The sequence below is a fragment of the Dromiciops gliroides genome, chromosome 4, assembly GCF_019393635.1.
Source record: "Dromiciops gliroides isolate mDroGli1 chromosome 4, mDroGli1.pri, whole genome shotgun sequence".
NCBI classification, from domain to species: domain Eukaryota; kingdom Metazoa; phylum Chordata; class Mammalia; order Microbiotheria; family Microbiotheriidae; genus Dromiciops; species Dromiciops gliroides.
Window position 1 is genome coordinate 183,067,806 of NC_057864.1, and position 26,300 is coordinate 183,094,105.

Below are 26,300 nucleotides of genomic sequence, written 5' to 3' on the forward strand. Positions count from 1 at the left end.
CCTGCCCCTGATGTCTGATGGGTAGGGGGGAAGCTCCACCTCCAGAGGGCCTGAGGAAGGGATGTGCTTGCCCCATTGGGCCTTTGGTAGGGGGAGATGCTGAGCAGCAGTGGCGCGGCCTCCTGGAGATATTCTTGGCCAGCTCTAAGGAAGTTGCCCCACCCACCCACTGGGCTCTGACATTGGGGTCCATCTGTTTTCCACAGCCCAACTTTTTTCTTCCCTGACTGAGGAGAAAACCCAGCCCCTGCCCCCACACCCTTCCTAGGGGCCTGATCAGCTGGCCTCACCACTAATGAGCTGGGAAATTGAAACCAAATGCCACGACAGAGGATCAGCAATAGTGGACTGGGGCCAAGGAGGGGGCCTTATGTGGAAGGAGGGCTCCCCCACCTTCCCTAACCCCCCCATCACCCCTTGCTAGGGGTACCTTGGGCCACAGAGAAGAAAATTCATTTCAGCAGAGGAGGCAGGGGGTCCTGGAGTAGCTCAAATGGCTTATAAATTCCCTATGTCTGAACAGCTTCTTCTCCAGTACTCAAATTCCTACCTGCCCCGTAAGGTCCAGCCCCATGTCTGGAATGCACTGATTCCTCATTTCCCTCAAAGCTCAATTCAAGAACCGTCTCCTAACTTGAGGCCTTGTCTCAGCCCCACAACTGCTAGTATATCATTCCTAAAGATACTGTTCATAGTGTATATTTGCTTAAATGTATACATGTATTATTTTCAATTGAATGCAAGTAGCTAAGGGGTAAGGAGTGTGTTGGCATATTTTGTGTGTGTTTCAGGTTCCCTAGTGCCAAGCTCAGTGCCTTGCACATTATAGGAATCTAATAAATGTTGAATGAATAAATGAAGTTTGAATAGTAAGCACCCAATACATGTTAGATGAAGTTAAAGTGGGGGGAAGGAAGATAAGGCCTAGACTCATCAGGAAGGATTTTGGTCTTTAACACAGCCTTCCCCCACCAAAGAAAAAGGACTTTCTGAGGAACTGAAGTTATTAGGCATGGACTTAGTCCTAGCTGTCTGGATATTAAAGTCTTGAAGTCTTAAGGTGGGAGGGGCAGACCTAGTTTACACTAGCAGAAGGAAGTCAGACTTCAGAAGGCCAGGCCTGCACTGCAACATGAATTCCCCTGTGGACTCCGACAACATGAGCTTAGAGGGAAACACCAACCATGGTGGAGAAGATGAAGAATATGATGCACTTCCTTCAAAGTCATCCTCCTCCTCCTGTAGACCAGAATGTGGTTTAAATACCTCCCTTTGCCCCTAACTCAGCCCCAAGATTCCCAAGTATGAGGAGGAAAGAAGGGGTACATGATGGGGAACAGTACCTTCCTGATTTGACCGACAAGCTCAGAACACCTTTTCCAGGGACCCTGAGTTTCAACTGATTTGAGGATAGTTGGCTTTCCTTGTGGGTATATTTATGGGAGACAGTGGGGTCCTCCTGGTGGATCAAGAGCTGCCCTCCAAGTCAGAAAAACATGGTGTCAAGTGTCCCCTCTTACACTTACTGTGCTTTGTGACCCTGGGTAACTCATTGAATCTCTCAGCATTCCCAAGAAATTCCTAAGACTCTAGGATGCAGAAGAATTACTATTGTAACCTTCTTAGCAGAAGGAACTTCCCCCTACACCAATGAAATCAAAGGTGTGGGCCAAAACCAACAATGAACCCACCTACCTATCCCATCCACAGTGACATACACATTCCACATACAGACTACCTTCCCTCACATTCACATAGACATACATACACTAGAGCTCCAGGCCTGGAGTCAGGAAGACTGATCTTCCCAAGTTCAAATCTATCCATGTGATTCTGGATAAGTCATTTAACCCCATTTGCCTCAGTTTCCTCATCAGTAAAAATGAGTTGGACAAGGAAATGGCAAATGGCTGCAAGGATCTCTGCCAAGAAAACCCCAAATGGGGTCATGAAGAGTCAGACATGTGTATGTATATGCACATGCATATATGTATGTAGGGAGAGAGAGCCCAAACACCATCATACACACACATCTCACCTACACCTTTCTCTCGGCTCTGGGCATTTTCTCCCAATGTTCCCCATACCTGGAAAACACTCTCCTTCTTCAGCTGTGCCTACTGACTTCCCTGGCTTCCTTTCAGTCCCAACTTTCACAGGAAGCTTTTCCCAACCTCTCTTCATTCCGGTGCCTTCCCTCTGTTAATCATTTCCTAATTATTCTTTTTGTTTGGTTGGGGTTTTGTTGTTGTTGTTGTTTTTGCGGGGCAATGGGGGTTAAGTGACTTGTCCAGGGTCACACAGCTAGTAAGTGTCAAGTGTCTGAGCTGGATTTGAACTCAGGTACTCCTGAATCCTGGGCTGGTGCTTTATCCACTGTGCCATCTAGCCGCCCCCCCTAGTTATTCTTTTTTTTTCCTAGTTATTCTTTATATAGTTCACTTCCTATAGATATCTTTGTTTACACGGTATCTCCCCAAGTTAGATTGTAAACTCCTTGAGGGCAGATGACTGTCCTCTGCCTCTTTTTGTGCTCCCCAGGCTTAGTATAGTGCCTGGCACATAGTATGCACTTAATAAATGTTTATTGATATGGACACCTACACTTACCCCATAAATATATCATAAGCATGCAGGCACAACACAGAGACACCCACACCTTGGAGCTTAGGGGCCCATGAATAACAGGATTCTGGGCAAGGGGTGAAATTCTGAGAGCTGTGAGCTGATGGGACATATTTTAAAAGTTTAGCTTGGTAGCCTAGAACTTAAACTTGCCAACCATCCTCACACTCACACACTCAGTCATAAACCACAAGGGGAGGGAAAAAAGAAGGGGGCCTGTGGGTTGGGCTTGGCAGAGTAGCCCAAGAATTGACTAAGTTCTTTAAGGGAGACAGATGTAGGGCAAAGAACACTATCCTTGGAATCTGAGGCTTGAATCTTGGCTCTATTTTTTGACCTATGTAACCTTGGGCAAAGTCACTTTTCCTCTCTGTGAGTCATCTATAATATGAGTGGGTCAACCCAGATCAGCAATTCCCAAAGTGTGGCCCTGGGACCCTTGGGCACCCTAAGAGCTTGTCAAAGGGTCAAAACTATTTTCATAATAATACTAAAATGTTTTCATTTCTTATAGAATAAATACTGATATCTATAACCCATGTAAACAAAAGCCCTTTGCAGAGGGGGGAGGTCCCCAATAATTTTTAAGAGTATAGAGGGATTGGGGGGCAGCTAAGTGGTGCAGTGGATAAAGCACAGGCCCTGGATTCAGGAGGACCTGAGTTCAAATCCGGCCTCAGACACTTGACACTTACTAGTTGTGTGTCCCTGGGCAAGTCACTTAACCCTCATTGCCCCAGCCAAAAAAAAAAAAAATGAAGAAAGAATATAGAGGGGTCCTGAAACCAAAAAGTTTGGGAACCACTAACCTATATAATTCCTAAAATCTCCTCCAGCTGGTATCCTATAGGGGAGGAAAATGGGTGAACAGAGAAGACCACATGATGTGCATATTGAAGTTGCCAGCTATCTTTGTGATAGGAAGAGAGCTGCCCCCCTACCACCCCAAGTTTGTCCCCTCAGGCACAGCCCAGGCATGGGGAGAAGGACTACACAAGATTATGAGAGCACTGGATGGTCAATTTAGAGAAGGAAAGGATGACCTAAGAGGTCATCAAGTATTACAGGCACATTTTAAAGTTAAGAAAATGGAGGCAAAAGAGATTAAGTGACTTGCCTAGACACAGCTCATAAGTGTCTGAAGTAGGATTCAAACGCAGGGTCTTCCTGATTCTATGAATCCAATCTTACCTCAGACTTCCCCCTTCTTCTTCCCTCCCCACCTAATCCCACACCTCCAGGGCAGGAGACAGGGATGATCTTTACTCGGGGCTTAAAAGACAATCCAGGGCAGCTAGGTGGTACAGTGGATAAAGCACTGGCCTTGGATTCAGGAGGACCTGAGTTCAAATCCAACCTCAGACACTTGACACTTACTAGCTGTGTGACCCTGGGCAAGTCACTTAACCCTCATTGCCCCTCCAAAAAAAAAAAAAAAACAGACAATCCAAAAAAAGTACAGAGCTCCTGGTTTGCTTCCCCCACCCCAACACACACACCCAGACAGCCCTCTCAGGAATGGTGCCCCCACCACCAGGTTAACAAATGAAGCAGAGGAAATATGATCCTCCTCAGAGGAGGCCAGCTCAGTCTCAATCTTACCGCCCCCCCCCAGCCACCCAGAAATAGATACAGTCCAGATTGGCTCCACAACCTCCTGCTAAGGCCTGCTTTCTTCTTCCCTCCAGGTTTCTCTCTCTCCATAACCCATTGCTCATCCCTCCCAGACCAGAGTCAACAACCATCCCTCACTGGAGTAAGCAAGATGATTTTATGTGGCTTACAGGACCATTGTGAGGAAAGTGCTTTGCAAACCTTTAAACCCTACATAGAGCTTGCTGTTTAGACTTCTGATTTGATTGATGTACTCCTGGTATGGAAACTCCCTCCACAGATGCAGTGTATTGGAGCCATACGGTCCTAGAGGATTGCCTGGGAGCATGGAGAGGCTAAATAATTTCCTCATGGAGCATATATCTGATCATAGAGCTGGAAGGGACCTAGAGGTTTTCTAGTCTAACCGTTTCATTTTACAGGTGAAGAAACTGAAGCCCAAGGAGGTTCAGTGACTTGCCTAAGATCACAAAGGGGTGGGATCTGGACCCATGTCCTCTGATTCCAGAACTAGGCCTCTTTCCATTGTCCTTCACTGTCACACAGACAGTATGAGTCAGAGGCAGAAGCCAAGTCTTCCTGACCCCAAAGCTGACCCTCCCTGCGTTACTTCCCACTGAGTATCAAGTTATATAAATATCCAGCAGTATTGTCCTACACGCATGGCATTGGGGTTGGTGTATGGGGCCAGGGGCAGAAATGCCTCTGCTGGAGAGTGAAGAGTTAACAGGCCCAAAACCTTGAGAAATGTCCTTTTCTCATCCAAGTCCCCTAGTCCTCCGATTCCTCCCCCACCCCACCCTACCCAGTATCCAAAATAAATCAATCAGACAATATCACAGGACGTTTTTCAGTTTTGTTTTGTTTAAAAAAACACATACACACAATAACAACAACCAAATGTCACTAATTGCTGATTTGGTAGGTCCACTATGCAAAATGTGGTTTGGTGACCTGCCGTCTGCTGGAAGAGAGCTGACATGTCCCCAGAGCAGTGTGTCCCACGGAAGTGACAGGGAGAAGCTTGGCTAGGCTGGGCCATCAGGAGGGAGGCCCTGCATAGGGCAAGGGGGGAGATCAGGGAGGCTGGGCCAGGATGGCGAGAGAGGCCTGCTGAAGCCAGGGGTGGGATGGGAAGTTGGGAAGAGACCAAAATTCAGGACTGCTAGAGTACATCCCTTCCTCTTCCCTAACTCTAGCTCTGAATGGAACTTCCCTTACTCTTCCAAAACTCTGTATTGTTCACTTCCTTAAGCATGCCCAGTTGTCCCTGAAATCTTGGCTTCTCATTCCTTCCTCTCTAGTCCCTCCTCAAGCCTGCTTCCCTCCTGCCTCCACCCCCTTTCCCCTTAACCCAGAGAACCACCCGACCCAGTGTGAATGAGTTGTCCTAGCTAAGCATGACCTGCCAAATACACTCCCCTCTTTGCATGGGCTATAGGAGGCAACACAGGGCCCGACCTTGCAGTAAGCCAATGAATGTGTGTCTGTACTTGTGGTGCAACTAAGGGTGACCCAAGTGGACTCGGACTTGACACTGTCCCTGAAGCTAGGAGTTGATGGGGGAGGAAAAGGGGGAAGAGAGTCTTCCGCAAAAGGGAGAAAAAAGCAAAAAAAAAATCTACTTGTTGACTTGATTGAGAAGAGCTGGGGCAGGAGAGGGGTGTCCGTTGTTAGCTGAATCTAACAATTCTCTTTCCCCATCCACACCCTCAACTCACAAAAGCTGTATTGGAACCACCTCCAAACTCCCTACCTACCCTAGGGCCCAAAGTGGCTAGAAGATTTGCACCAAGTATTTGCCTTCTATTACTTTCTCTAGGACAGGGACTGGATCTGCAATGGCACTGGTATAGGAGTTTCCAGGAGAGGAAATCCTCTTTACTAATGCAAGTTGACAGCTTCTCTGAAACTTAAAGTCTGAGAGAATCAAGAGGTTAATTGACTTGCTGAGGGTCACATAGCCAGTCAGTGTCAGAGAGAACTTAGAGCCAGGTCCTCCTGGCTCTGAGGTCAGCTCTGTAATCACTACACTGAGTTGCCTCTATGCTATTCTTTCTAGACTGAGAATTCTCTTCTGCAGGCCAGCCCTTCTCTGATACCCATTCCCCAGACTAAGAGGGTGAAGAGCAAACATCCCCAGGAGGCTGAAGGCCAGAATTCAAGCTCAGTTTGGGGATATAGCCATGGGAGTCTACATACTCCCTGATCTTGGGCTACCGGAGCCCAAAGGAGGACTTCTCAAGGGGCACACTCACACCAAGGGGAGAAATCTGGATTAGAAATTAAGGCCAGGCCGGGGAGGAGGAAGGAAGGGCTCTCTGTCCTGCCTCCACCCTCCCGCAATTCAAACACAGACTCGGTGGGTTCCTTGGTCTCTTGGGGTGAGGGGGTGGTATTTGGGGAACCCCTGCCTGTGGGCCTCAAACAGCTCAATCCCGGAGGCCATCTGATGCCTGGTGGCAGTCCAGCTCTCCTCTCAGCTCCAGCCCTCCAGAGAGCCTCACCCCTGTCTTCCGGTCCACACACCAGCACTTCCCCCGCTGCCCATCCAGGGCTGGGTGGCACTGTCAGAGAAAAGAGCAGGAAGGGGTTATTTCATGCACAGAAAAAGGTCTAACCGAAATAAACCCCACCCCTTCTTTGACCCAGTCAGAAAGTCAATGGGATCAAGGAAACATTAAAAGGCCCTGGGAGAAAGAAACAAGTCAGCCGGTCAACCAAGGGAAACTGGTTTTCAAAGCATTGGAGATTTAGAGTTGGAAGGGACCAAAGAGGCCATCAATCCTGTCTCTTAATTTTATAGATGAGGAAACTGAGGCACTGAGAGGGTTTCCTGATTCCAAGTCTAGTATTTGATTCATCACACTAGGCTGCCCATGAAGAGTATTGTTGTTTATTTCATTTATATTGTAGTTCTTGCCTTCTCAATGGGTCTAGAAGTGGAAGGAGGGAGGGAGATAATTTGGAACATTTTTTAAATTAATGTTATAAATAAATAACAATAAAAATAATTTTAAAGAATATTTTTGTTTAGTCCTTTTCATGACCCCATTTGGGGTTTTCTTGGCAGAGATACTGAAGTGGTTTGCCATTTCCTTCTCCAGTTCATTTTATAGATGAGGAGACTGAGGCAAACAGGGTGATATGACTAGGCTAGGGTCACACAGCTAGTAAGTGTCTGAGGTCCGATTCAAATTCAGGTCTTGCTAATTCTAGGCCTAGTACTCTATCCACTGCACCATTTAGCTACTCTCAAGAATATGCACAGGGGCAGCTAGATGGTACAGTGGATAGAGCACCGGCCCTGGATTCAGGAGTACCTAAGTTTGAATCCGACCTCAGACACTTAACACTTACTAGCTGTGTGACCCTGGGCAAGTCACTTAACCCCAATTGCCTCACCAAAAAAAAAAAAAAAAGAGTATGCACAGCACAAATGTTGAAAACTATCTCTACATGTAACTGGAAAATAATAAAATACTTTTATAATTTAAAAATAAATATTTTTTTAAAAGAGTATGCAGAGCACAAAAGGTAAACTGCTAGAAGACTGAGGGCAGAATTGGGGTGTGTGTTTAAGGAGTGGAAAGAAGGGAAGGGGTGCTTGTGTGTGTGTGTGTGTGTGTAGGGGTGTATGTTTGTGTCTACCTGGGGCTTGGTGAGAAGAGTTAGACTATTTAGAGTTAGGGCTGAGATTATAATGAAGGTGAAATCAAAGATTTCATTTTTCAGGAAACCTAGACCTGATTTCATTACCAAAGGGAATTTCCAGAAAAGTAAATCATCACTACACATCAACACTTTCTCTGCAATTCATAGTCCTACAGAGTTACCTGGGGTAATAGGAGATTAAATGAATTGCCCAGAGTCAGAGGCAAGATTTGAACTCAGGTCTTCTCCCTGACTCCAATGCCAACTTTCTTTTCCCTATGCCACAGCTGCCTTTCAGAGGATCTACCTCCAGAGTTCTGACTAGTATTTACCAACAGAACAAGCATGCTTTCTACTTTTCCATACTCTTCTGTTAGATTGTAAGCTCCTTGAGGGAAGGAACTGTCTTTTGCCTCTTTTTGCTATCTCCAGAGTTTAGCACAGTGCTGGCACATAGGGCCTTAATCAATGTTTATTGATTGATTTTTGGATTACTCAGGGAAAAATAGAAATAAAATTACAATCTCAAAGTTGGAAAGAACCTCAGAAACCAACTAAATCGAACCCTTACCTATGCTGGAATCCCTTATACAATATTCCCAACAAATAGCTACGCAGCATTCCCTTAAAGACCTCTGAATGAATGGAAATCCACTTTTTCCATCCCATTGTTGGTAGCTCTAGTTTGGGGGACATTTTATTTTCAGTGAAGTCTATATTTGCCTCTCTGTAAATTCCACCTAATTCTCCTAGGTCTTCCCTCTGGGCCGAAGAAGACCAAATCGATTCTCTCTTCTACCAGAATAGTATAAATTAGAAGGGCTGCTGGGGGTTGGGGCTGATGGCAGAGGTGGGGTGGGCTAAGCCGTGGGTCCTTATAACCCAGCATAAAGACCTCCAACATCCCGATATTTGGAGAAACAGGGGAGGTCAAGGTCAGTGATTCTTGTCCTTTCTGACAAGAAATGTGGAGAGGATACTGGACCTGGAGTCTGGGTTCAAATGCTCCTTCAGATCAGATTGTTTTCTGTCTTGGGGAGGGGGGAGGGAAGGAAGGGAGGGAAAAAAATTTGGAACTAAAAATCTTATGAAAACAAATGTTGAAAACTATCTTTACATGTAACTGAAAATAATTAAATACTTTTATGATTCAAATGCTCCTTCAGACACCCAGTAGCTAGTAGCTATGTCACCCTGGTCAAGTCACAACTTCTCAAAACATCAGTTTCCTCATCTACAAAGAGGGGAACTGACTAGACAGCCTCCCAGCTCTAAATCTTTGATCCATGATCCTTCTTCTCCCCTGAGTTCGGCTCTTCAACTTTGAGGTCTCATTTTTGTTGGGTTCAACCACATCCTTGTTAGAATCATAGGGTCACCACTGGAAAGGAGAGTGAAACAGATTTAGACAGCCCCCCCCCCATCCTACAGATGAGGAAACCACAGCTCAGAGAGGGGAAGTGACTTGTCCAAAGTCACACAGCACTGTGACAGCAGAACTGAGAATCAGATCCTGGATACCCTGGCTTCTCAGCCTGTCCAGAAGCAGAAGGATGGACCCAGGATCTTTTCATAAATCCTGAAGTTGGTGGGGATCAGAGGGAAAGGTGAAGAAGCGGACCATGACTCCATCATGGCCCTCCCAGATTGATTTTTTTACTGCCTCCAAGAAAGCAGGAGCTAAGATATCAGGCCTCCAGGGACCAGGAAGAGGTACAGAGGACAGTGGGTTGGGGCCGCATATCTACAAAGCAGTCAGCAAGAAGTAGGGTGACCAGACTGAAAAATAAAGACAAGTCTACCATAATCCCCTTGATTGGGAGGCAGAAGATATAGATTCTGGTGTCTATCTACCACTGACCGGCTTAATGGCCTTGGGTGAGTTGTGTGACTTCTCTGGCTCTTAATGCCAACTTCTCTTAAACAACAAGGTTGAACTAAGTGACTTTCCTGCCCACTTTGCTCAGAAATGTCCCACTCATAGATGTAATAATCCAGTAGAGGCTTTTCTGGGAAATGCCAAACTCAGGAACAGTGATTGAATTATTGTCTCTGAACTAGGACATTTATTGTGTTTGCTTGTTTGTTTTTTGTTTTTGTGTTTGGTTTTTTTTTTTTGGTGAGGCAATTGGGGTTAAGTGACTTGCCCAGGGTCACACAGCTAGTAAGTGTCAACTGTCTGAGGCTGGATTTGAACTCAGGTCCTCCTGAATCCAGGGCCAGTGCTCTATCCACTGTGCCACCTAGCTGCCCCAACAGTTATTGTGGAATCAAGTGAAAGGAGGCAGGCAGGAAGGAAGGAAGGAAGGAAGGAAGAAAAAAAAGGGAGTAAGGAAGGGAAGAAGGGAAAGAAAGAAGGAAGGAAGGAAAGAAGGAGGGAAGGAAGGAAAGAAACATTTATTAAGCATTTTACTATGTGCCAGGCACCATGCTAAGTGCTTTACAAATGTTATCTCATTTGATCTTCACAATAACCCTAGGAAGTAGGTGCTTCTATTATCCCCATTTAACAGATAAGGAAACTGAGGCAAACAGCAGTTAAGCAGCTAAGCCCAGGGTCACACCACTAGGATGTATCTGAGGCTGGATTTGAACTCCAGTCTTCCTGACTCTAGGCCCAGTGCTCTACCCACAGGACGATCTCTATGCTTGCAGAGTGAATTCGGTGCCGTGGAAAGTAGTCTGCATTTGGATTCAGATATCCTAGGTTCAGACCCTAAGACTGCCATTTCTCACTTGCTGCAACTTGAGCAAGGTGCTTCATCTCCGTCTCATCATTGGTTAAAATGGAAGCTATCAGATAGATGACCTCTAAGATCCCTTCCTGTCCTAAAATTACGCTCCTGGGGCTCCTAAGGCCCCTCCCTTCCAGTGCTCATGGCCCATGGTTCTAGACTGGAGTCAAGTGCACTTAGGGCTGGGGAGGGGATCCAAGTTGACCTCAAAAGTGTGGATAGATTTGAGGTCAGGATGAAGGTTCTCATTAGAGTTGGGATCAGGGTCCAGATTTCTACTAAGCTTGGGGGTCTTGACCATAGCAGTCAGTGACCCTGAGAGGAGTCGGGGATTAGAGATGAGTGAGAAGTGTTGGAAGCCATGCCTTACCTGCTTGGGGTGGAAGTTGCCATTGCGGTCACAGTTGGGGATGGGGATCATGTACAGGTCCTCATGGGTACGACCCTGAGATGCCGCCAGCCTCTCCAGAGCCCGATGTAGTTCACTCTGGCAGGACCCCTGAGTCTGCAAGAGGGGAGCAAAGTCACATAGCTTGGCCTCAGGACCCCCCCCCCCCGAGTGGCTCAGGGATGAGGGAAACGTGGGAGATGAGATGGGGGAATGCCATGGGGAGGAGAGACAAGGTTTGGGGTGCACTGCTAGAAGAAGAGCAAGGACCAGGGGCAGGCAAGCTGAGACAGAGAGAGGAAATGGTCAGTGGAGTCCTGGGGGCTGCAGAGAGAGGGGGAAAAGGAGCTGGACAAGGACAAGGAGGATCTGATGGGAAGAGGGCAAAGGGTTGGGAGGACATTAGATAAAAGGAGTGGAGTTTGGGAGGATCCTGGGAGAGGGGACACTGCAGGAAAATACCAGGGCCCACCGGATACTGGCAGAAATGGTTAAGGGCTAGGAGGACACAAGAGAAAAAGAGAAGGAAATGGAGAATCTGGAGGAGAGGACCAGGAGCTGCAGGCACACTGGAGGAAAGTAGCAAGGCCTGGAGAATACTGGAGAAAAGGATTGGGGCCAAAGGGACACTAGAGAAGGGAAGGATTGGGGAGAAGATGAGGGGCAGTAGAGCAAAGGGGTGGGGCCAAATTGGGAGGAAAGGGGAGGGAAGAAGGGATGCTAGGGGAGGGAGACGTGGGATGAGAGTTGGTCATGCACGCTACAATAAAATGGGGAAGCGGGGAACATCTCAGCTATTCCTTGTGCTTAAACATTTGTTGAATGAATGCTAGTGAGTGGAAGTTATCCAGGTTTGGGAGAAGGAGGAGGAGCCTCACCATGGGCCGACTGTCTTCCCGGTGGGCTATGTTCCCCACGCTCTTCATCTTGCTGTTGCTGTTCATGCCCCGGATTTTGGCTAAGTGCTTCTGTAAGCATTTGCGGTCATGGCTGCTGCAGGGACTGAAGCTGTTGTTGGGGTGCTCACTCTCCTCCTTGTCTGTAGCCCCAAGGTGGGGTTGGGGAAGAGAGAGGGTCAGTGCCAAAGATGAGGGCAGAGGCTAACTGCACCACCTCTTCCCCTGCCTCCCACTTCAAGTCTCCCAGCCTTAGGAGACAATTATAAGACACAACGGATAGAGTACTAAGATCAGAAAAACCTGAGTTCAGAACCTGTCTCAGAAACTTACCAGCTGCCTGACCTTGAACAAGCCCCTTAACCTGTTACAGCCTCAGTTTCTTCCTGTGAAAATGGGGATAATAATTGCCCATACTTCACAGGGTTGTTGTGAGGACCAAAAGAGCTATGTACAGTGTTTTGCAAACCTTAAAGTACCATATAAATGCTACTACTTAACAAGAAGTCAGCTAGATGGCCCAGTAGATAGAGAGCTGGGCCTGAAGTCAAGAAACCCTGAGTTCAAATCCAGCCTCGGACACTTACTAACTGTGTGACCCTGGATAAGTCACTTACTCCGTTTACCTTAATCCACTGGAGAAGGAAATGGCAAGCCACTCGTTTCTTTGCCAAGATAACCCTATGGTCAGTATTGGCATGATGTGGTCCATGGGTAACAGAGTCGGACACAACTGAACAACAGCTACTTCATCTCTCTGGCCTCAGTTTCTTCAATAGAGGTTTTGACTTGGTGGCTTCTAAGGTCCCTTCCAACTCTTTATCTGTGATCTTATTGCTTTCCATGCATCTGAGGGAGAGATCCCCACCCCGCCAGGGAAGTAGGATATCTTGCTCCTTTGGGGCATAGGTACCCTGTCTCTTAGCCCTTGCCCAAATGGAGAGGAAAAAGCAACTGCCTAAGCTCTGAGGCACTGACCAGTGAGCTGGCACTGGCGGTGGTGGGCACAGCAAACACGACCTCCTTGTGCTTTCCTGCCTTCATCTGTGTCCTCCAAGGAGAACATTCATATTAAAGTCCCTGAATCTACCGAGTGGGCCTTCAGATGATTCACCAGCAAGAGCTGCCCAGACAGCCCAGAAGGGTCTCTAGAGGCCTAGCAGGGAGGTCTAAGGCCTGCAGGTCTACTCTCTGCTCTAGCCGTTCACTGGCCCTCCCCTCCCAGTCTCCTGTCAACCTGTTGGCCCCATTCTTCCTGGTTCTCTTCCCACCTCCCTTTATGCTTTTTTCATGCTGCTGGCTGGGCCAAGCCCAGGGGGATTCCCAGAGCTTCTGGCTCTTCTGACCTCCTTCCAAATGGTCTGAATCAAAATTTCCATAAATGATGTCAAACTGGGCCCAAAATGGCTCTCTCCATGGCTTAGGTGGGAGGGAGGAAGTGTGAATGTGTATATGCCTTTGCCTGACGGAGAGAGAGAAAGAAAGAGAGAGAGAGAGAGAGAGAGAGATTGAGTGTGACTCAACTTGATGAATTCAGCTCATGGGTGTGATTGGATATGTGTGAGTGTGTTAGTATATGAGCTTGGAATGATTGCATGCAGATCTAAGTTCCTAATCAGGGGTGTGTAGGAAAGTGTACAATAATATGAGTGTGAACGATTGAGGGGGTATGCCAAATTCATGAATATATACAAGTATGAGAAGAGGTGTATAGGGGTGTATGTGTGTGTGTGTGTGTGAGAGAGAGAGAGAGAGAGAGAGAGAGAGAGAGAGAGAGAGAAGGAGGTGAGGTGGGAGAGTAGAAAAGGGAAAAGGACAGAGTTAGAGATAGACAGAGACAGAAACCTTTGCCCCATGCATATGCCTTCGGTCCACTTAGAGTAGGAAGTCTATAGCCAAAGCAAGGTCTCTCACAGGGAGAAGGAGGGAGAAATACAATGCAGCTCTTTTCCTCTCCCTGGGACCCCCCCAGAAGACTCCAGCTGAGCCTAAACCCATCTCTGAGATCCAGGTGTTGAGTCAGGCCAAAATTCTTTCTCTTCAACAAAAATGAAGATAACGGTTTGGGATACAGAGAGAGGTCAAAAGCACCCTTCCATGAGTAGGGCCACCTCTAAAATCTTCAATCTTGGGAGCCCATAGCCAGACTGAGTTAAAAACCCTAGCCAGAATTCCAGATGTTGGCAGTTAGACAGCAGGCCACATCTGGTTTGTGTCAGAGCCTTTTTTTTCTCGAGGACGTTACAGGTTCCTCCAGGCGTGGCAGTTATCCCAGTGCCGCCTTTAGGTCAAATGGCATTTTTCAGCCCCAGCCAAATCTAGGTTTCAGCTCTCCTTTTATTCTCTGAGTTCTTTGAAGGGGGAGTTATTAAAAAAAAAAGTGGACAAAAGGAAACCAACCAAGGAGGAAATCAGACTTTCAAAAAGCCTTTGACTTGGTTCCACACGAAAGACTATTCCAAGTGAGTCACCATGAGATTGGGGGAAATGTTTTGTCCAGGGATAAGGGACTGGCTTAGAGATAGGAACAAAGGGTAGGGATAAATGGGTATTTCTCTGGACACAAAAGGAAGTAATCTCAGGGACTGGGGTTTGGTCTCATCTTATTTAACAGTTTTCCCTAATTATCTGGAAAAGGGAATCCTCAGAGAACTATTAAAACCTGCAGGTAGCATCAAACTTTTGTTCTACTGGAAAGAACCCAAAAACCTGAGTTTGAATCCCTACTTTGTCACTCACTGCCTGTGTGACCTTGGGCAAATCACTCCACTCTCTGGACCTCAGTTTTCTTATCTGTAAAATAAAGGGGGTATGTATGTGTGATGTGGATTAGCATTCCTTCCAGTCCTGAATCTTATGATTCTATGATTCATAGGATGACCTCACGAATCTGTATGAGTAGGCAGAAAAGCGGCAAATGAATTTCCTTGCGGCTAAGTAAAAGGTAATATATTTAGGGGAAAAGACTCCAAACTAGCCTTAAAAGATAACTGACTCTGAACTCTTTTACAAGCCAACAAAGGGGTCTAGGAGTCATCACAGACTATTCCCTGAACATCCTCCCTTTTGTTATTGTGGATAGAAAGGCCCATAACATATTGGACATCCTTGTCACCTGGAATAAAACCAAGAATACCATCTTCCACCCATATAAAACCCTGGTGACTCCTCAAGGAAAAGACATTTAAATGGGGGATGGTGTTGACCCACTTGGCTCTAAAGAGCTATGATTTTGTCTGCCGTGGAGGAAAGGAAATCAAACCTGGGAGGCAGGTGACTCAGTTTCCAGCCTCTAATCTGACAATTCCTATCTATATGACTGATGGGAGTTACTTCCCCATTTTAGGCCTCAGCATCTTTATCTGCCAAACACAGTTATGAATACCTGTACTACCAGAATGAAGGACAAACAACAAGAAGAAGACACTCTAGAAATGTCTTTGTCACTATTTGTCTATTGTCAGTAGGGTAGATCCAAAGAAAAGGGGGAATGGGAAGAGGTGGGAAGAAGAGGCTCCCAAGAAAAGACAGACTAAAAATAAAAGTCGTCTTGAGGCTGGAAAGATGAAGGCTAAGAAGGAATAGGATCAAATCCTCTAATACCATAAAGGACACAAAGATGCCCATGGAGACTTAGACAACACAACCCAGGATGCTGGCACTCAGGGTCACCCCTGAGATGTCCCAGAGGTCATTTTGTTTATTTGTTTGTTTTTTTTGTGGTGAGGCAGTAAGGGTTAAGACTTGCCCAGGGTCACACAGCTAGTAAGTGCCAAGTGTCTGAGGCTGGATTTGAACTCAGGTCCTCCTGAATCCAGAGCCTGTGCTTTATCCATTGTGCCACCTAGCTGCACCCCCCAGAGGTCATTTTGAACCAGGGATTCTCAACCTGGTGTCTGTGAGCTTATTTAATATTTTTATATTTAATAACATAATACTCAATATTTATTAAAATTAACAATTATTTCCTAATCTTTTGATAACTATTTAAATATAAATGGTTTCCTTTAGGGTGCTATGTATTTAAGAACATTATTCTTAATGGAGAAGGAGTCCTTGGGCTTCACCAGATTGCCCAAGGAGGCAAAAAAAGTAAAGAATCTCTGTTAAAACAAATAAAAGAATGCTCCATTTTACATAATGGGAAGGAAGTTTAAAGGTTTGGAGGGGGGGGGGTTGTTTTTTTTAAGAGAAACAAGTATTTAGGGCCCATCCCTAACCTTTTGTCAGAAAAGTCAAGGAGGACAGCTCTGCTCTCCCTCAGACAAGGCCTCTCTTATAGCTGGATGAGAGAGAAAATTCTGGGGTTAACCCAGTGTGGTATGTCTAATTCCACACACACACACACACACACACACACTTTCTCTCTCTCTCTCTCTCTATAGATATATATCTATAGATAGATAGATAGATAGATATAGAGATAGAGATAGAGATATAGAGATATAGAGATAGAGATAGAGATAGAGAGATAGAGAGAGAGATAGAGATAGAGATAGAGATAGAGATAGAGATAGAGATAGAGATAGAGATAGAGATAGAGATAGAGATAGATAGATAGATATAAAACCATCCCCCTGCAGGGGTTCAGGGGCAAACTGAGTTGTAGACAAGTAAGTATCTTTTCCCTTTCTTGACTTTTCATTTGACATTTGCCTGACCCTTTCCTAACAAAAGCCATTACAATCCTAATACCAAGGAAGAAAACCTCTACATCTGTCCTCCATTCCTCACCCCTAACCCTTTCTCCTGTTAAGTGGAGCTGGGCTTACTGTTGGCCTTTCTAGAAGTGTCAAAGAGCCAACTCTCTAAAGTACTGGACAGGATTCAAAATGGACCAGATGCAGCTCTATCCCCAAAGTGCCTAAGCATCCTGGAACTATGGCCAAAGTATCTTCTTCCCTGCACAATCAGCCCCCACCCCCTTCCTCCCCAATCACTACCTGCCACCTCAGGATCCAGTGTACATTCCCCATTGCCATGTTGTAGAATCACTCTCCTTCTAGTTAGCCCAAGATACCTCAAAGCTGACGCTCAGAAAGACTTGTTTGGATGACCTCTAACCCTAATGCTATAGTCCTATATGATCATCCCTCTCCTTCCCCCAGTCCATTCCTTTAAATGGACAGGTTCCTAGGGGCAGCTAGGTGGCTCAGTGGATAGAGCACTGGCCCTGGATTCAGGAGGATCTGAGTTCAAATCCAGACTCAGACACTTAACACTTACCAGCTGCGTGACCCTGGGCAAGTCACTTAACCCCAATTGCCTCACAAAAAAAAAAATGGACAGGTTCCTGAAGCAAATAAGTTCACCTTACCTAGCCTCTAGTCTTGGACCAAGACAGTCAGACCATCATCCAGTAACTGATGAAGACAGAGTCCCAGCTCTGATAGGTTAGGAAGAAAAAGGCCCCAAACTGAGGCCAACCGCATGGATATCTCCCAGCTCAGGATTAATGGTGGAACAAGGACCAGGTTTACTTTGTGGTCTTCCTCTTCTTCTTTCTACATGACTTCATTCTTCCCCTCAGACCTCTCCATAAGTCAATAGCCTTCCATCCTCATGGCTCTGTCTTCCCTCTCTCCAACCACCTTCAGACCCCTTAAGGGAGGGGACCCATAAATTGGGCCAATGGAGCCTTCCCTCCAACAAACCACTGCCAACATCTGAAGGGTCACCAGCCAAAAGAGGCTGCTCCTCCCTCTGCATCCCCCTGGCTGGAGCCAAGACCACCCACACTGGGTACCACACTGGGTGGGGCACTCAGCACCTGGGCAGGCATCCAAGCCCTGTCATTGAGAGAGGGAGCTCAGAGGACAGAGTGATCAGCCCAGCCCCTTCCTCTGAGACTTGGCTCCAAGAGGGTACCAGTCCCTATTTAATAATACTACTGACCCCAGAGAGTAGGGCACCAAATACAGGTCTCAGAGAGAAGTTGCTCCTTTTCTTAGTCATATACTTACTAGCACAGGGTTTGATTTATCACTTTGTTGCAACTGACACTGGAAAGACACTAAAATTACACTAGTCCCCACCCCTCCCCACCAGTGTTCCTCCCTTCCTTTAGGAATCCCCCAGCCCATTCCCCTCTTACCCACTATCCCCACAGCCCCCTTGCCCTTCTTCAGCATCTCCTAGCTCCCTCCCTGATGTTCCCCAAATGCTTGCTTCTATCTGCCAGTGACCCTTCTCACCTGACCACATCCCAGGTCTCTGACCCTTACCTTAGTATCTCATAGCCCACACAAACATACTTCATCCTCTCTCTTTCACCTAGGGCTCTTTCTTGACCTATCAGGAACTGATACTTACTTGTCTACAACTCATTTCTGTGAATTGCAGGCTTAATCATCTACACAGCTGGGACAAGTTGTCATTATCAGGGGCACTGAATCATCCAACTTCTGTCTAGGAGCCAGAAGACCTAGGTCTCTGAGGAAAATCTGTCACTTTAACTGTCCTATGACACAGGCACACAGGCGCCGTGACATAGTTTAGAAGTCTGTCCAAGAATTTAGACATCCTGAGTCCCAGACTGGAGGTTTTGTCACCCCCAGCCCCTCCAACTCCAGCCACTGTGAGAGAATGGATAGAGACAGAGGAGCAAGGCACAGAGGCAATAGCATTGGATTTGAACTCTTATCCCAAGTGCTGCCATTTCCTACCTTTGTGACCTTGGTCTAAATCACTTCACCTTTCTTGGCCTCAGTTTCTTCATTTGTAAAATGGGGGGATCAATGAACTCTAATGTCCCCTCTAGCCCTAACCCTATAGTCCTTTATGATCATCCCTCTTCTTCCCCTAGTCTGTTCCTTTAAATGGACAGCTCCTAGTGCCCAAAGCACCTATAGTCCAGTTCAGCCAATAGAGAAAAGCAAACAAACAACCAACAAAAAGTGGAGGGGGTCCTCCCCTTCTCCAGCCCACAACAGTCCATCCCCCCTCCCCCAGCAGATTTCTGGGAATGCCCTGTTCCCATGAGGTGATTAAGTTCCTGGCACTGAGGTAAGGAGATGCTATTTACTATATGGGATAAAAATTAACTCAGGCCCCAACAGTCCTTATTCTGCTCCCCCGACCCCTTACCCCTATCCATCCGGAAGGACCTAGGCCAGAATTTGAATCCCCTAGCCTTGCTCTTATCTTTAGGCCCCTCTAGTGCCCTCACTGGAAGGTGCCAATAGGTAATGGTCAACAGACAATTATAGCTGCTGCTGCTGCTGCTGCTGCTGCTGGCAGCAGCTTCACAAAACTCTGACGCAGATGTTCCTTGGCCCCTCACCTCTGGTGACCTCTGCTTTGTTAATGCACAACCTGTCAGTCTCCCTTGGAAGGGGGTTGGGCTGAGGGTGGCTGGGGAGGCAGGAGCCTTCTCCCTGCAGGGTTGATGATAGGCTGAGATTCTCAAGATGAAAGGAGGCTGGGGGTAGGGAGAGCCGGGACAAAGAGAAATTCGAGACAGCTGGCCCATGGTTGTTCCACATGAGAAGGGCACCCCAAGCATGCCCACTCATCACCTTCCCCTCCCTCTCACTCCACCCACCCTCAGCTGCACCTCTGTCTGGAGACAGTCTGAGTAAAGAAGAAGCTGCCTGGGGATCAGAGCTGGGGTAGAAGGAGAGAGCTCAGGGAGAAGAGGCAAGTCAGAAAACTTCCAAAAGCCTCTTCTCCCTGGGCAAAAACCAAGCTGTGTGCCTCAGCTAGAGCCAAACATGGGCAGTGTGGCTGTGCCTAGAGACCTGGGCAGCAAAGGGGGAGTCTTCCCTGCTTGTTTTTCCTTGGGAAGAGTTCCAACAGGGGCTGAGCTCCTGGACACTATCTGCTGACTGAGTACACAGGGGGCTGGGTGGTGTTTGGAAGGTTGCAGGCAAGTTACATCCGGTTCACTGTGGACCCAATCACAAGCCTAGACTGGCCAGTGCTGGTAAGGGCAGGGCAGGTAGGGCACTGGCTGACCTCACCAATTGGACACCTTTTCTCCTTCCCCCTTAGAGTACTCAGAATCAAGCTGAGTCCTAGAGGGAGCATGCCACAGAAAGCATGAGCTACTCACATGGTCATAGGCATGGGGGACACAACTGCCATCCTGTCTCCCAAAAGAATTAATATGCACACACACACACACACACACACACCCCTCCAGCCTCCAGGCTCAGCTTACATGGTATTTCCATGTCATTTGTATGCTGTTCTTTTAATGATCCAGAGGACTTGGAGGCACTCCCCCGCCTCTGAAGAGGTCGCTCCTTCCCTCCTCCTTTCCTGGCTAGAGAGAGGTAGAGAGCTTATCCAATTTATCCTGTATGACAGCTTGTTTGTATATGTTTATACATTGTCTTCCCCATTACACTATGAGCTCTTTGAGAGTAGGGACTATTTTTTTTTGCCTCTCTTTGTATCTTCAGTGCTTAGCACAGTTCGTGGCGCATAGTAGGTGCTTAATTAATGCTCCTTGGCTTGACTTGAAAGAAGATGCCTAGAAAGTGCCACGCTGGTGGACAAGCGCTTGTCTCCAAGGTTCAGATCTGCTCAGAGATAAGATGGTACAGACTACCAAGCTCTCACCAGTGTCTGGCATGGTCCACTGGGACAGAAGTCAGAACTTATACCACTGGAACAGGAAAACACAAAGGGGAGAGGGACCCAACCACATACACAGGGCTGCAGATGTTCCAGCTAGGGTTACCCCCTGACATGTACCCTCCAACATGGCACGGGGCCCATCTTCTCCTTGCCTGGCCCTGCCACTTTCAAGGTGGGGGGTTCACTCTCATTCAAATTCACTTCTCCTGGTTCTGTCCAGGTGCCCATTCAGATGTTCTGAGCGGCAGAAATGGGACTCTCCCTGCACACACACACACACACACACACACACACACACACACACACACACACACACACACACACACCACCTTTCCCTGCCTAGTGAATTGATGGGGCAGGCAGGGCTGAGGTCAGGACCCCTAAGGGCTGTCTCCTTCCTGTTTTCCCCAGCAACCTGCATCCTGCTCCCACCAGCTGCAGAGTAGTGAGGAAGCAAAGAGGCTGGGGCCTTAGGGTCAGGAAGCTCAGGGGCCCAGAGCCCCAGCGTCTGGAGCTAAGACTTAACAATGAGAGAGCCTCAAGCACTAGGGAATGAGAAAGACAGACAGACAGAGAGAGACAGAGACAGAGGAAGAGAGAGAGAGAGATGGAGAGACAGAGAGACAGAGTTGGGAGTGGGGGAGATTGTCCTCTCCTCAGCAAACACTTTTTCAGTTTTTTCCCAGTTCTTTGATTCCAGTATTCCAGTTGCCAAAGGAGCTAATACACTCACATTAACTCTCCCTTGTCCAGATCTGGGAGCAGAAACTTCAGGTGGATTCAGAAATAGGGCTTCCCTACCCACCCCCTACAAATGTCAACTGCCAGGAGACAGGAGACTGGCATTTCTATACTGCGGAAAGAGAATGGCTACAGATTGGGCAGATGGCCAATCTTTTCCTGATGCCCCTAAATGACCCCAGACACCCTTCTCCCCCAGTTCTGTGAGATGCAATGAGGACTTTGGAGAAGGGGAATTCTTCCACCATTTCCCAAAGCCCTTCTAATCTATCTTTCTCCAACCCTATGAATTCTACCTTAATGCCAGTCTTGGCTCCCAAGACCACTTGGGTTTAACCAATCTGCCTCCCGCCAGATTAAAAAGAGGAAAGTCTTGGATAAGGAACTATCTTGGAACTATTTGGCTCTCTCCTATTCCTATGCTTTTCCCTCTTCTCCCCCACCAAAAAAAAATACACACACACACACACACACACACACACACACACACACACACAATCTTCCTGCCCTCCTCATCCTCCCAGACTCTGCAGTTATTCCCTTGGCAAGCTCCAGCTTTCAAAGCAATAAGACAAAGAGCAAAACACCTCTGATCTATGGGGAAATATTTGAGGCTGGGAAGCTTTTGGGGGGGGGTACTGAGACTTGTGAGTTCCTTCCCTGCCAGCAGCAAGACCACACCACCTAGTCTGCCCTGCAGGAGACACAAGGACCCTGGAAGGCTGGAGAAGAGGATGAGGGGAAGTGGGCTCTCAAAGACTATTTGTTCCAGTCCCTCTGGTAGTTTATTTTAATTTGTGCCTGTCCCATACTGTGCCTGGAATACACCACCAAGTGTTCTTACACTCACCCCAACCCTGGGGGCAAGAGGATGGAACAGCTAAGGGACTTCAAGCTCCAGCTGTGAGGACCAAAGGGGGGAGGAGAGGTTAGTTGTCAGACAGTGGCTTAGAGAAAACCAGACCTAAGTGGCCTTTAGTGGGGAGGAGGGCAGAGGGTCAGATTACAAGTAGGTCAGGTTTGGGGGTGGAGGGCTCCTTACCCGTGGTCTGCAGACTCTCTTGCATCGCCTCAATCTCTGCCAGCTCCATGCATACCCCTTGTCCATGCATCAGCGTGTGCAGGGGCTTCTCCACCCCTCGAGGTGGGTAGCAGCGCAGGCCTGAACCACAGCGGGCAGTGTACACGCCGCAGGGCATCCCCTTACTCAGGGCACAGGTGGCGCAGCAGCCACAGCCAGGCTCCCGGACCAGCTCCTCACAGCCCGTTGGGGGCTGGCAGCGTGCCAGCTTCTCTTCTGAACAAGGTGGGCAGTGGATGGCCTCATCTCCCTGACATAGCCCTGGCACAGCGGCTAGCAACAGCCCAACCACAAGGCAGAGGGGCCCCATGACTAGTCGAGGTGTAAGCAGGTGAGGAGCAGGGCCAGCAACAGTTAGGAGAGGTAGGAGGGTCCAGGCAACGACAAAGGTCACAGATAGGCAGGCTGGGGCAGGTGCCCTTCGTGGTTCAGCCCGGGATGGGAGACTTCTGCTGACCAAGGAGATGGCCAAGGAACTTAGTAAGCTGGCTCAACGGGAGAGTGCCTGGTAGGAGGGCCTGTGAGCAGCATTCTCAGCCCGATGCCGTCAACCAGGGGGACTCAGTGCAGCAATGCCTGGCCAAGCCCAGCTCCCCCGGACTTTATACCGGCCCCTGGCCACACCCCCAGCTCCTTCCCAGAGGTGGGGGAGCCCAAAGAGAGAGAGAGAGAGAGAGAGAGAGAGAGAGAGAGAGAGAGAGAGAGAGAGAGAGAGAGAGCGCTATTTAGGGGAAGCCAGAGGGATGCCTGTCCAGCTTTCTCTGCAACATCTGAAAGTCCTTTTCTTGAAGAGGAAGGAAGCGGGACAGCTTGAAAGCAGCAAAGAATTGCTCTGAATGGAACTTGGAGTCTGGAGTCAGAAGAGAGAGAGAGAGAGAGAGAGAGAGAGAGAGAGAGAGAGAGAGAGAGAGAGAGAGAGAGAGAGAGAGAGAGAGAGAGAGATTGAATAGGAAAAGAAAATGAGGCAAAACCCCAACTATGTCTTTTCACATGATCTCCTTTCTCCAAATAACAGAATTCTTTCTGAGCCCTCCTTATCACACACAATGGGAAATAAAACCAAGAGTTGTGTTGTGCAGGCCACTCCATTTCCTGATGCCTCACTCCACCAAGCTAGTGACTTTGGGCATTGCCATTCCTCCCCACCCCAACCTTTTAAAATCTTTCAGCAAAAAAACCCACTACCACCACCACCCTATCACTCCTAAGAAATACCCACAAGAGGAAGAAAGGGAGGAAACAAACATTTAAGCACCTACTATGTGTCAGGCACTGTCGAGCATTGGAACCTCACAACAACCCCTGGGAGGAAGATGCTATAATTATCCCCATTTTTCAGTTGAGGATATTGAGGTTAAGTGATTTGCCCAGGGTCACACAGCTAGTAAGTGTAAGATTTGAACTCAAGTCTTCCTGACTCCAGACTTAGCAATTTATCCACTGAGCCACCTAGCTGCTTCTAAGAAGGTGGAAGAGTATAAGAATGGAGATTGCCTGTAATAGCCTCAAAGAGGGTCCAGGGGACATGGTAGGAAGGGTCTGAGAGCCAGACAACATGTTTCCTTCTCTGTTCCCCTCCTCCACTAGCCACTTTAATTCAACAGACATTTATTAGGTACTTACTATGTGCAAGACTCTGTCCTAGGCAATGGGAATACAGAGACAAAAACAAAATTGTTCCCGGCTTCATGAAACTTATATTCTACTGATATAAGATATCCAGAAAAAAATAATTCAAATTTGAGGGGATCACTAACAATAGGGCGGGGGAGAAGGATCACTTGCCTCCATCCTTGCCTCCCTGGGCAGGAATTGAACATCAATCCAGTCCTTCCAGAAATGTTCGATTATGATCACTTGGGAGCTAGGTTGCTCCCCTTTATTCCTTCTCTTCCTACACCCCAAGGAAGAAAGTTGGTCTGGTAGTGATTAAAGCCAAAAGTTTTGGAACCAGGATATCCCCTGAGTTCTTCACCATTCCAGTGACGAAAGAGCATACCACTCACCTCAATAAGAGGAAAAATTAAGAATTGGAATCCTTGGGGTCCTCTCCTGCATTTATATACACTTTCCCCTCTCTCACCCCTACTCCCACCCCAACCACTGACCCTGGAAGCCCTTTCTGGTTTGGGTAACTTCTCAAGATGTTTCTTGCCTAGGAATTGGAAAGAGGCAAGTGAAGATTAGATTGGGGGGGGTGGAAAAAGAGGAGGGGGGCAGTGTAAATCTAACAAACCTAGAGTGGAAAACCACAGAACCTGTCTTGTCAAAATGCCCTCAGGAAAGATGTCATGTCTCCAGCCATAAACTGCCTCCTTGGCGGTCAGGGGACATGGATTTAGAGATCCAGCCCCCATCTTAAATGGAAGGTGGGGGATATGGAGAATTGGGGCTGAACAAAATAGTTCTTTGGCCGTGAGCAAGTTAACTTTCTTCTCTGGGTTACAGTTTCCTCTCCCTATTAAATGAGGGGGTTGGACTCAAAAATTTCTAAGGTCTCTTCCAACTCTGACATTCTATGAATCTCAGTGCTTGGACCAGTTGGCTGGAAGAAAGGAGGGGAGGGAACAGGCAAAGGAGAGAGGGGGAGGAGCTGGGAAGTAATTGAAAAGTTGAAAACTGCTGACACCTTATGGCTTCTGCTGAAACGACAGTTCAAATGGATAAAAGGAAAGTGGACTCAGGAGATTGTACTTCTTCCCATCTACAAAGTATCATATCCAACAGTGAGGAACCTCTGCTTGGCCCAAGGGGCTGAGACATTGCCTCTTTCCCTTCTCCACTGTGAGATTACAGTGTTCACCCATTCTGACCAAACTTAATCCTGGCAGAACCTAGTTTCTAATAACAAAGGGTGTTAGGCACCCCTTTTGCATACTTTTCAGCTTATTAAAACCCTCCCCTGGATGCCTTAGAACAATTTACTTAAAGTTTATGTTTTTGGATTATGTCTAGGGTGATACAAAGAGAGATGGTAAAAATTTACTCAATGTACAGTGTAAATCAGGTATGGGACAGGTATTTATTTCCTAAATACACACAAAGAAATAAATGCTAAAGTACAGAGCACTCACAACAGGTCCTGATAGAACAACTTAAAACAAGATTCAATTATTGTCATTTGGGGCAGCTAGGTGGCGCAGTGGATAAAGCACCAGCCCTAGATTCAGGAGGACCTGAATTCAAATCCAGCCTCAGACACTTGACACTTACTAGCTGTGTAACCCCGGGCAAGTCATTTAACCCCCATTGCCCTGCAAAAAAAAAAAAAAATTATTGTCACTTATGAGCTAGCCTGGACCCCTTCATTTAATCTATATTTTAGCTAACACCACCTTAGGTACCCTTTATATTTATTGTTACATTTACTATTATTACATTGTTATATTTATTGTCTCTGGGTAGTCTGATGCTTAAGCCTCTTAGGTAGTTGTGGGGAACATCAAATAGGCAAAGCCACATTTCCCCTCACTTCTGTACTGTCCAAACAACTCCTAGTCATCCTCCTTCTGTTGATCACTTTCTCTGATGGAGAAACTCTCCTGATCATCGGTCTACTCCACCACATGGACTAATGGATCTTTGGATCTCCCAAATTCACAAAGACACCATCCTAGCTAGACGTGCCCACTTTGAGGTTTCTGCTTGTTTACCAACTCAGAAAAGGACATACAAAGTAGAAAAGACAACCAGGGCCCAAGCACAAGCTCATCTTGTAGAGACTCCTTACACTAGCAACCACATGATAGTGGTCAACATGATGCCAAAGTGGAAAAGGGCCAGCCCATGTCTCACCCCTCCCTGGAAGTCTCAGGGTCTTCAGATGCCATCTGAAGAGGGAAGCTGTCACTCCTTTTAAAAGGACCCCTGGGGGCAGCTAGGTGGCACAGTGGATAAGGCACCAGCCTTGGATTCAGGAGGACCTGAGTTCAAACCCAGCCTCAGACACTTATTAGCTGTGTGACTCTGGGCAAGTCACTTAA

At 47.3% G+C, this 26,300-nt stretch overlaps 1 protein-coding gene across 1 annotated transcript; it reads right to left on the reverse strand.

Moving 5' to 3' along the window:
* Nucleotides 1-5,085: 5,085 nt before the first annotated feature.
* Nucleotides 5,086-22,906, reverse strand: IGFBP4 (insulin like growth factor binding protein 4). The gene is made up of 4 exons (XM_044002692.1): nucleotides 22,279-22,906; nucleotides 11,895-12,055; nucleotides 10,999-11,133; nucleotides 5,086-6,806 (listed from the first exon to the last, which is right to left on the reverse strand). The coding sequence occupies exons 1-4, from the start codon at nucleotides 22,625-22,627 to the stop codon at nucleotides 6,672-6,674; spliced, it is 780 nt and encodes a 259-aa protein (XP_043858627.1). The 5' UTR covers nucleotides 22,628-22,906; the 3' UTR covers nucleotides 5,086-6,671.
* Nucleotides 22,907-26,300: the final 3,394 nt, after the last annotated feature.